Source organism: Ovis aries, chromosome 11 (assembly GCF_016772045.2).
Source record: "Ovis aries strain OAR_USU_Benz2616 breed Rambouillet chromosome 11, ARS-UI_Ramb_v3.0, whole genome shotgun sequence".
Classification (NCBI taxonomy): domain Eukaryota; kingdom Metazoa; phylum Chordata; class Mammalia; order Artiodactyla; family Bovidae; genus Ovis; species Ovis aries.
Window position 1 is genome coordinate 48,295,447 of NC_056064.1, and position 12,234 is coordinate 48,307,680.

At 44.1% G+C, this 12,234-nt stretch overlaps 1 protein-coding gene across 8 annotated transcripts in view; it reads right to left on the bottom strand.

Moving 5' to 3' along the window:
- PECAM1 (platelet and endothelial cell adhesion molecule 1) overlaps window positions 1-12,234 on the bottom strand; it is a 99,428-nt gene that overhangs the window by 43,307 nt on the left and 43,887 nt on the right. For all 8 annotated transcript variants that reach the window (XM_060395774.1, XM_004013029.6, XM_012186335.4 and 5 more), the window contains 2 exons: window positions 4,834-5,139; window positions 385-660 (listed from right to left, as the gene is read on the bottom strand). In XM_060395774.1, the coding sequence (XP_060251757.1) occupies window positions 385-660; window positions 4,834-5,139 (582 nt within the window). The remainder of the gene's footprint in view (window positions 1-384; window positions 661-4,833; window positions 5,140-12,234) is intronic.

A 12,234-nucleotide genomic window follows, 5' to 3' on the forward strand; every position in this document is an offset into this window, starting at 1 on the left:
CATCAGCTAACACTTGCTGAGTGCTTACTCTGTACGCGGCTCTGTAGGAAAGGCGATGGCGTTTAGTCCTCATAACAGTCCTGCAGTGCTATCATCACTCCACTGTCAGAACTGTAGCAAGGAGACGGTCAGGCACTCACTCAAGGTCACAGATGTACTGAGAGGCCCGGCTGGGATCTGATGGCCCAACCTCTACCCTCAAGCACCACAGCGGACTGCTGACTCGCTCTGCACTGACTTTCTCCCCACGAGCACCATGGCCCTGCCTGAGCACATCCATTCAGACCGGCGGGAGCAGAAGAACCAGCTCTCACTGCCCAGTCCGGATTCCAGCACAGACGCCTCGCAAGCCCGCCACGTGCCAACGCCCTGCAGCAGCCCTACCTGTGATGTTGACCACGACGCTGCTGACTTTGGATATGCGACTGGCTTCCACTTTGCACGTGTAGTTGCCGTTGTGCTCTGTCGTGGCCATCACGGAGTACACAGCCTCGCTGCTGAGGCTGTTGTGCGCGACAATCTCCCTGTCCTTCTGGATGATGATTTCCGGGAATGACTGGGCCTGGTGCGTCACCTGAACGGTGCACTTGACCTGGAGGTCATCTCCTTCTGTGATCTTTCCCTCGGGGATGATGTGGAACTTGGGATTAGAGAAGGATTCTACGAGAAGAGGACAGGCTGGTTGGACTCAGGTTCAAATCCGGGTGAGGAGAAAAGGCACTTCCCTCCCCTTTTCTGGGCTTTTGGATGCCAACCAGTTTTTCCTTATTAATTAAAAAAAAAATTCAACCTTTCCTCTCAAAAGCCTTCACCTAGGCTGCTCTGGTGCTCCCTCCCTCCCACTCGCTCTTGCATCTTCAGCCTTCTTAATTTCACTTCTCTAACTTTGAGCTTCCCAAAGGTCAAACCTACATCTCATCTGAAGAACATTTTTCAAATGACTTCAGAAATAATCACAGCAGTGAGAATCAGACCCCTCTCCTGCCCACCAAGGATTTTCTAGGTAACTCTCATACCATTTCATGGACCTCTGGCATTTCAGCTTAGATATTCCCTTGCTTTCCAAAGTTCAGCTTCATGGAAATGAATTTTTAAATAATGCCATATCTCCCTGCAAAGTGTTTTCTAGTCTATTCTATTTCTTTTTTAAAAAATGCTGGTTGTGACTAACTAAATTGATTTCATGATTCAAGCAGTTTGGAAAACACTGTTTTAATAAAATATGGGTCAGACATTAGGGTTTGGACATGGTGAGGGAAGTAGAGTCAGGCCTTTGCTTCCACCAAAACACCCAGCAGAGCGTAAGGGAGTGTATACACCAATTACAGCCACGTAAAATACAGATAAGGATATTAAAAAAACGCCAAAAGTAAATTTAAAGTGACCTACTACTTTAATATTCGTCAGCTTTTTTTTTTTTTTTTACTGTAAAGTCATTTAAATTCACAATAAAAAACTATCACTAAAAAAAAAAAAAAAAAAAAGGAGTTTATTTTCCTGAGTAAGAATCAAGAAAAAGAGATGGCATCTTTTAGGACATTCAATAATGCCCTCTGGGGTAGCTTGATAATAACTAAAGATTTTTTTCCTGACACCCAAACTCAATGTATCAGAGATCTAAATGCACAAGAAGGAAAAAAAATTAAACCACAGAAACAGTAAAAGAAAACAGAGGTGCATTTTTTTGCTTTAATAATCTTGGAGCATGGAGGAACTTTAGGTATGAATCATAAAACTGGATACCGTAAAAAAAAAAAGATGCATAAATTGATACCCTAAGGAAAAAAGATGTGTAACTTTGATTTTAACTAAAGATTGAAAGCTTTTTCATGGAAGTAAAAAATAAAGACAAGTGACAAACTGGGTAAATTTTTGCATAGCACCTGACAAAGAGCTCATTCCTATAATCTATAAAGGGCTCAAACAAATCAATCAGAAGCAGTAGGCAAATATGGGCAAAGTGTATGTGAATAGAGAGGCATGAAGGGATGTAAAAGCACACATTTACAAATGTAAAAAGCGTACTCAACCTCACTAAAGACCAAAGAAATACAAATCACAGTAGTGATATGCCATTGTGCTTCAATTATAATAGACTGTCAAAAATAACAAAAATATTGGGAGCTCCCTGGCAGTCTAGTGGTTAACATTCGGTGCTTTCACTACTGTGGCCCAGGTTCAATCCCTGACTGAGGACTGAGATCCTGCAAGCTGCTCACAAGGCAGTCAGTAAAAGATAAAACATCAATAGAGAAAACATCAATAATACACTGTGTTGATGAAAGTTAGTTGAAAGTTAAGTCACTCAGTCGTGTTCAACTCTTTGCGACCCCGTGGACTGACGCCCACCAGGCTCCTCCATCCATGGGATTCTCCAGGCAAGAATACTGGAGTGGGTTGCCATTTCCTTCTCCAGAGGATCTTCCTGACCTAGGGATCGAACCCAGGTCTCCTGCACTAGAGGCAGACGCTTTAACCTCTGAGCCACCAGGGAAGCCAGGATATGGGAAAATGAACACTTTTGATGGAAATGTTTATCCTTTTGGAGGAGCGCATTGATGATATTTTTCAATACCGAAAATACACAAAACATTTGAATCAAGAATTTGACACAGGGACTTCCCTGGTGGCCCAGTGGTTAAGAATCTGCCTGCCAAAGCAGAGGACATGGGTTCAATCTCTGGTCCAGGAAGATTCCACATGCCGCAGAGCAACGAAGCTGTGTGCCACAATTACCGGAGCCTGTATGCCCTAGAGCTCATGCTCTTCACCAAGAGAAGCCACCACAATGAGAAGCCTGCACATCAGAACTAGAGTAGTCCCTACACCCTGAAACTAGAGAAACAAAGACCCAGCACAGCCAAACATAAAGAAATAAATAACTCAATAAAAAGAGAATCTGACACATAAAAAATAAGATACGAAAATATAGAAGTTATAAGAATGTTCGCTGCAAGATTGTCTTAAGAGCAAACAAGTGGGAAAAAAATGCCTAAATGTCCATCAACATAAAATGAGGCCGGTGACTGTCACCTTCTGAGACGGCCCACACTCTGTCTATGGAGTGCGCTCCCTCCCTGAATAAAACCTTCTTTCACTTTCAGAGAATAAATTAATTTAAAAAACTAAAATGAAATGAGCATATCCTTACAACAGGATTCTGAGTTGTCACTAAAACGGTAAGGATCTGTATTTCCTGATATGGACAAAAGTACATCTATACTGTATTTGTTAAGAAAAAGTTATAAGATAGAATGTTTGACAGCTCTCTCGCTCTCTCTCTCTTTTTTTTTTTTTGGTAAAAACAAAGATAAACAAGTGAAAACTGTGTGTGCACATGATGAATGAGCAGAATAAGTCTAGAATACCATACAAAGGACTTTCTCTAAGTGTTGATACTTACTGTGAAGAATTGTCACTTTATATAGTACTGTATTTTCTAAAAATTTAACCCACACCATGAACTACAATAAAAAAGTTGTATATACATAATACTATATATATACATATACACACATAATACTATACAGGTAATATATACACATACAATATAGCATTATGTACACACAATGGGCAAAAGGGAAGGCACCAAAAGCAGAGGTTCATTTTTTTTTTCTCAATTGTTGTTCCATTATTTTTTTGGCCACACCACACAGCATGCAGGATCTTAGTCCCCTGACCAGGGATCGAACCCCTGTCCCCTGCATTGGACGAGCAGATTCCCAACATTGGACCACCAGGGAAGTCCCCTGAGGGTCACTTAACAAGCTGTAGGGCTCCGATCCTGAATACACTTGAGGCTTTCTGCGGTAAACTGTTCCTTCCCCTGCCTTCTTCCTGCTTCACGCATGCTCCCCTCTCAGGTCACGGGGAGCTGCTGGGTGTCTGACCTGGAGCTCTGAGCTCTCTGTCCTGGACACTCAGACCCTGGCTCCCCTCTGCTGTAGCCTTTCTGTCCTGAGAGCACTTCTCAGGCCACCTCATCTGTTTCCTACTAGTCCAATGTCTCAGTGATGGAAGGATGGGTAGAAGGGGGAAATCCCTTGTCAAATGCAGGAGGCAAAAGCTGAGGACCTGCCCCTCCTTTCCTCTGAATCCCCTCCAGACCCCACTTCCTGATGTCTGATCCTCATGGTTTAAAGTCACGGTTCCCAAGCTGCAGGTCACACAAGATGTCGTTTCAGTGAGTCTCAGCCAGTGCTTTAAGAAATGGAAATAGAGTAGAAAGAACAATAACAAAATACATCATGTATGAAGGTTAAGAATTGTTTGGAAATATATAAGTATATAGTTAAACTGTGTCACAGACAGAAAGTTTGAAAAATATAAAGTGATTAAGAACAGTCTTGACAGAGAAGGAGAAATATGGTATGATGTCTCCTGTATGTGGATTCTAAAAAGAAACACAAATGAACTTATTTACAAAACAGGAACAGACTCACAGACTTAGAGAATGTTGCAGGAGGGGTGGGGAAGGATGAGGGGAAGGGATCGTTAGGGAGTCTGGGATGGACATGTACACACTGCTATATTTAAAATGGATAACCAACAAGGACCTACCATATAGCACATGGAACTCTGCTGTGTTTTGTGGACCAGAAGGGAGTTTGGGGGAGAATGGATACATGTATATGTATGGCTGAGTCCCTTCACTGTTTCCCTGAAACTATCACAACACTTGTTAATCACCTATACTCCAATACAAAATAATAATAATAAACAAAGAACAGTCTTGAGCAGCAAAGGCCTAAGCCCCTTTCCAATTCTGGGCTTTCTCCCCAGACCAAATCAGCAAACCAGGAAGAATGATAGAAAGGAGAGTAGGACTCTGACCCCGCACAGTGACCAGTTCACTCCTCATGGGTCTGGAGGACTCCACGTTGGACCCGGAAAAGATCTTCGCTTGACATTGGAAAAATATGGCACGGTCTTGCTCCTCAACTGTGAATTCCAGCGTCACAAAATTCTGGTTCTGAGAGGTTTTTTCTCTTTTTTTCTTGGCACTCCTTATATTTAGTTCAAATTTTTCTATTGTGAAATGTACAGGAGCCTTTTCCTCTGGGACAGAACAGTTGACTACCACGACTCCACCTTCTATCACCTCCTTCTTGTCCAGCGTCACCCTGGGATCAGACACTCCTTTGGGGGAAGAGAAAGTTCGTTAGTATGTTTGCTCCAGCGGCCAAGCCACCCATCAGCCCAGTCACTGGGGTTGACCCATCTGATGGTTCTTTTGTTCCCAGAACCTCAGTGTTACCTACCAGGTAATTATTGAGTATGTATGTGCTGAACACCATACCAGGTTCTTTGGAAAAATATGTAGACTATGTCTAAGATAGTCCAAGGAGCGGTGGCCTAGCCAGCACAGGAGGGCCTAGAGGAGCTATTCCACAGTCAAGGTCAGGAGGGGCGGCAGTGAGGAGATACCCCTTGTCCAAGGTAAGGAGCAGCAGCTTCACTTTGCTGGAGTAGCCGTGAAGAGTTACCCCACGTCCAAGGTAAGAGAAACCCAAGTAAGACAGTAGGTGTTGCAAGAGGGCATCAGAGGGCAGACACACTGAAACCATACTCACAGAAAACCAGTTAATCTAAATACACTAGGACCACAGCCTTGTCTAACTCAATGAAACTAAGCCATGCCCATGGGGCCACCCAAGATGGGCGGGTCATGGTGGAGAGGTCTGACAGAATGTGTTCCACTGGAGAAGGGAATGGCAAGCCACTTCAGTATTCTTACCTTGAGAACCCCATGAACAGTATGAAAAGGCAAAATGATAGGATACCGAAAGAGGAACTCCCCAGGTCAGTAGGTGCCCAATATGCTACTGGAGATCAGTGGAGAAATAACTCCAGAAAGAATGAAGGGATGGAGCCAAAGCAAAAACAATACCCAGTTGTGGATGTGACTGGTGATAGAAGCAAGGTCCGATGCTGTAAAGAGCAATATTGCATAGGAACCTGGAATGTCAGGTCCATGAAACAAGGCAAATTGGAAGTGGTCAAACAAGAGATGGCAAGAGTGAATGTCGACATTCTAGGAATCAGCGAACTAAAATGGACTGGAATAGGTGAATTTAACTCAGATGACCATTACATCTACTACTGCGGGCAGGAATCCCTCAGAAGAAATGGAGTAGCCATCATGGTCAACAAAAGAGTTCGAAATGCAGTACTTGGATGCAATCTCAAAAACGACAGAATGATCTCTGTTCATTTCCAAGGCAAACCATTCAATATCACAGTAATCCAAGTCTATGCCCCAACCAGGAACGCTGAAGAAGCTGAAGTTGAATGGTTCTATGAAGATCTAAAAGACCTTTTAGAACTAACACCCAAAAAAGATGTCCTTTTCATTATAGGGGACTGGAATGCAAAAGTAGGAAGTCAAGAAACACCTGGAGTAACAGGCAAATCTGGCCTTGGAATATGGGATGAAGCAGGGCAAAGACTAATAGAGCTTTGCCAAGAAAATGCACTGGTCATAGCAAACACCCTCTTCCAACAACACAAGAGAAGACTCTACACATGGACATCACCAGATGGTCAACACCGAAATCAGATTGATTATATTCTTTGCAGCCAAAGATGGAGAAGCTCTACACAGTCAACAAAAACAAGACCAGGAGCTGACTGTGGCTCAGATCATGAACTCCTTATCGCCAGATTCAGACTTAAATTGAAGAAAGCAGGGAAAACCACTAGACCATTCAGGTATGACCTAAATCAAATCCCTTATGATTATACAGTGGAAGTGAGAAATAGATTTAAGGGACTAGATCTGATAGATAGAGTGCCTGATGAACTATGGAATGAGGTTCATGACATTGTACAGGAGATAAGGATCAAGACCAACCCCATGGAAAAGAAATGCAAAAAAGCAAAATGGCTGTCTGGGGAGGCCTTACAAATAGCTGTGAAAAGAAGAGAAGTGAAAAGCAAAAAGAGAAAAGGAAAGATATAAGCATCTGAATGCAGAGTTCCAAAGAATAGCAAGAAGAGACAAGAAAGCCTTCCTCAGAGATTGATGCAAAGAAATAGAGGAAAACAAAAGAATGGGAAAGACTTTCTCTTCAAGAAAATTAGAGGTACCAAGGGAACATTTCCTGCAAAGATGGGCTCGATAAAGGACAGAAACAGTCTGGACCTAACAGAAGCAGAAGATATTAAGAAGAGGTGGCAAGAATACACAGAACTGCCCAAAAAAGTCTTCACGACCCAGATAATCGTGATGATGTGATCTCTAATCTAGAGCCAGACATCCTGGAATGTGAAGTCAAGTGGGCCTTAGAAAGCATCACTATGAACAAAGCTAGTGGAGGTCATGGAATTCCAGTGGAGCTATTTCAAATCCTGAAAGATGATGCTGTGGAAGTGCTGCACTCAATATGCCAGCAAATTTGGAAAACTCAGCAGTGGCCGCAGGACTGGAAAAGGGCAGTTTTCATTTCAACCCCAAAGACAGGCAATGCCAAAGAATGCTCAAACTACCACACAATTGCACTCATCTCACACACTAGTAAAGTAATGCTCAAAATTCTCTAAGCCAGGCTTCAGCAATACATGAACCGTGAACTTCCAGATGTTCAAGCTGGTTTTAGAAAAGGCAGAGGAACCAGAGACCAAATTGCCAACATCTGCTGGATCATGGAAAAGCAAGAAAGTTCCAGAAAAACATCTATTTCTGCTTTATGGACTATGCCAAAGCCTTTGACTGTGTGGCTCACAAGAAACTGTGGAAAATTCTGAAAGAGATGGGAATACCAGACCACCTGACCTGCCTCTTGAGAAACCTATATGCAGGTCAGGAAGCAACGGTTAGAACTGGACATGGAACAACAGACTGATTCCAAATCAGAAAAGGAGTACATCAAGGCTGTATATTGTCACCCTGCTTATTTAACTTATATGGAGAGTACATCATGAGAAATGCTGGGCTGGAAGAAGCACAAGCTGGAATCAAGATTGCCGGGAGAAATATCAATAACCTCAGATATGCAGATGACACCACCATTATGGCAGAAAGTGAAGAGGAACTGAAAAGCCTCTTGATGAAAGTGAAAGTGGAGAGTGAAAAAGTTGGCTTAAACATTCAGAAAACATTCAACATTCAGAAAACGAAGATCATGGCATCTGGTCCCACCACTTCATGGGAAATAGATGGGGAAACAGTGGAAACAGCGTCAGATTTTATTTTCGAGGGGCTCCAAGATCACAGAAGATGGTGACTGCAGCCATGAAATTAAAAGACGCTCACTCCTTGGAAGAAAAGTTATGACCAACCTAGATAGCATATTGAAAAGCAGAGACATTACTTTGCCAACAAAGGTCCGTCTAGTCAAGGCTATGGTTTTTCCTGTGGTCATGTATGGATGTGAGAGTTGGACTGTGAAGAAGGCTGAGCGCCGAAGAATTGATGCGTTTGAACTGTGGTGTTGGACTACAAGGAGATCCAATCAGTCCATTCTGAAGGAGACCAGCCCTGGGATTTCTTTGGAAGGACTGATGCTAAAGCTGAAACTCCAGTACTTTGGCCACCTCATGCGAAGAGTTGACTCATTGGAAAAGACCCTGGTGCTGGGAGGGATTGGGGGCAGGAGGAGAAGGGGACGACAGAGGATGAGATGGGTGGATGGCGTCACTGACTCGATGGACGTGAGTCTGAGTGAACTCCGGGAGTTGGTGACGGACAGGGAGGCCTGGCGTGCTGTGATTCATTGGGTCGCAGAGTCGGACACGACTGAGCAACTGAACTGAACTGATGTCTAAGATGTGGTTGATGCTTTCAAAGTTTATAATTCCACCTGGAAGTCAAGTCATCTCAACCAACATAGTTAAGAACAAAACAAATGCTGCCAGTATTCATCAGTATTACCGTGGTGGTTGTTACAATATATTGAACGCCAACAACAAGCTGGGATTAACTTTCTATCCATGACTCCCTTTTGTAATTCTCATAGTAAATCTCTGCGGAGGGCAGGAAAGAGAAAATTATGTCCATTTTACAGATGACTAAGGTGACACTCCGAGAGGTTCAAGGCTCACCCAGAAGCTTAGAGCCTTCAAGCCCCAGAGCAACTGAAACTCACCCCCAGGTCTGTGTGACTTTACAGCCAGAGGCAGGGGGTGGTGCAGGGAGAGGAGGCAGGCGTGGCCTCAGTTTAAAAAGGAAAGCTGAAAATAACTAGGAATTAGAGTGCCTCACAGAGACAGTAACCGAGGGAGCAGTCAGGAAAGGAGGAGTCCCTCTTTGCCTGAGGAGTCAAGAAGATCCTAGAAAGGAAAAGCACCTGAGAGGATTCTTGGAGGAAGGAGGTTACTTGGACAGATGAAGTGAGATGGGGGCCAAGGACAGGCATTCCAGGGCCTTGGGATCTGCTTGTGCCAAGGGATATGAGTGGCTTTTCAGGAGGGCTGTCTAGAGCAGAGGAAGGGCTGGAGGGGAAAATACAGCAGGTGGTGAGCCAGAGTCGGATTAGAGGGAGCTGGGAGAGTCTGGCTGAGATGAGCTGTCCTGCCCAGGCCCCTGGGTCCAAGGGCTATCGACTCCATCTTGGAGTCAGACAGACTTGCTCGTATCCTAAATCTGCTTCTTCCTGAATGTGCCACCTGCCCGCATCACTCATGAATCTTTTTCCTTGACCCACCCAGGTCAGAGATAAACAATGGATACATGTATACGTATGTCTGAATCCCTTCGCTGTTCACCTAAAACTATCACAACCTTGTTAATCGGCTATACCACAAATACAAAATGCTTTTGGTGTTTTAAAAAAAAATTAATAAAAATAAAATTTTTTTTAAAAAAGGGAGAAATAGAGAGCTGTCCTCTTGGGGAGGAGAGCTGCATGTGCTCCACCTCTGCTGTCACTTCTGGTGAAGGTGCTCCCCTGCCCCTACACGAGATTCCCCAGGAGAAGGGATCAAGGGATGGGAGCATGTTATACTCATTGTTGGGTCTTCATCAGAATGGGCCCTTGATAAACGGTTAATGAATGAATGGACTGTCTTTTCTCTGCCTCAAAGACCTCCTATCATAAAAAAGAGTTAGAGAGGCCAACTGCAGAGTCAGATAGATCTAGGTTCTGACTCTGGCTCTGTGTTTGATGTGACCAGACCAACCAACCTCTCTGAGCTCCAACGTCGACACTTGTACACAGGAGGAACCAGGCTGATCTCTCGGTGCCGTTGCAGGAGTAAAATGAAATGCATGTGACATGCTCAGAACCGTTTATCTTGTCTTATGAGGGCCTGAGTAAGTGGTAGTTCTTATCACTGGAAGTAACAGTGGTATGAATGACTGTTCTGATCACAGAAGTGAGCTCAGTGATGCAAAAATGACAGTTATGGCAGCAGCTGTCCAGGAAGAACGGGGCTGAATCCACAAACTGTGTCCGTTAAATCATCCCAAGTTTCTGGCACATTTCTTTTCAACATCTATTTCCCAAAGTCTTGGCCTGCCACTCTTTCCTCATCACTACTGTGAACATGGGGACCCGTTGGCTCCTCCCCTGTCCCCAGTGGAGGTGCTGAAGTGCTGCTCTGCTTCTCTGTGTCTGTGGCCCCTGGTGATACAGAGGGATATCCGGCCAGCCATGCCACGATGGTCCACGGGACACCCAGGGTGTCCAGAGGACGAACCGGCCTGGAGGGTGACATAGTCATGTCCTCCCGTGTGAGCCTCAAACCCTGACGGGAAGGTGGTCAGAGGTCGTATACTTCTGAGAGGAAAATGCCGCCAAACACTTGCCCACTGGTTCTTCCTGCTTCCTGCTTGCTGAAAGGATCATTTCTTTCTAAGGATGGTCTGGCCAAGCACCTAGTACATGGTGGGCCATTCATTCATCCAAAACTGGATCACTTCCTCGGCTCCCCATTTAATCCTCAAAACAAACAACATTCAAGGGTATGCAGAGATACCCAGTGATCTCGACATTCAAGGGTATGCAGAGATACCCAGTGATCTCGACTTTAGAGACAGGAAATGAAAACTTGCCTACAGAGGTTAGGGAAGTTGATCCAGGGGCACTCTGCTGGGAGAGCAACTTCTTTCTCAGCCTCTGCACTTTCACTCTTATGCTATATCCCTTTTCTCTGTCCTTGGCACCATTTGGCCATCAAGATAATCCCTACGTGATCTTTTGTATCTGAACCCGGTGTCCATTTTCTGGGAGGCCGTCCCTAACTCCTCTAGGCCGAATTGTTTCTTCTCACCGCTGTGCTCCCAAGGCAGTCAGATCAAATGACTGTTGGACTGCAGCGATTTGTTAAATATATCTCTTCCTTCCAGGACTGTAATTGCATCCAGAGCTAGGATATGCCTGATGCATTTTCATGTCTAGCACCTTTTTTTTTTTTCTTCCTGATCTGCAACCTTGAGACATGCTTCTTGAGAGAGTAAACCAATGAAAAAATGGATGGATGGAACCGTGTGACCCAAATTTCCCCCAATGATACATTTTTCTTGTTTCTCCATCTCTATTTCTACTTGCTCTTTTCAACTGGGTTTATTCCACAGTCATTTATTGAGTGCCTATTATGAGCACTCAATATATATATTGAGATATATTAAAAAAAAAAAAAAAGACTAAACATCACCTCTTTCCTCAGGATCTCACAGTCTGGAGAGCAACCAGATGTGTGAGAAAGTTGCATTATTGAGTGAAATAGTAATTGTAACTTATTGGAGACTCATTATGTGCTGGAAATTGCACCATCTTTACCAACACAGAATCTTTTAATCCTCTCAGTAACTCCCTGAGGTAGTATTATTCATTTCACTGATGAGAATTTTAAAGTGTAGAGAAGGTAAGGGACTTGTCCAGACCGAAACTAAGCAGAGCAACTGAAGAATCCAGTGTCAAACCCAAGAGTCCTGACCTTTATACAAATACCACTGAATGCAGAGAGGGACAAGAGCTATAAGGACCAGGACCCTGGGGGAGATCAATTTTGTTTGAGAAAAGTGTCAGAGAAGCAATCACTCAGTTGAGTGTTCAAGGAGAGAGAATTCATGAGGAGAGGAGATGAAGAGGGAGTTCTAGGGAGAGCAGATAGCATGTGCAAAGGCAAGTGAAGTGAAGCGAAAGTCGCTCACTCTTTGTGACCCCATGGACTATACAGCCCATGGAATTCTCTAGGCCAGAATACTGGAGTAGGTAGCCGTTCCCTTCTCCAGCAGATCTTCCCAACCCAGGGATTGCACCCAGGTCTCCTGCATTGCAGGCGGATTCTTTA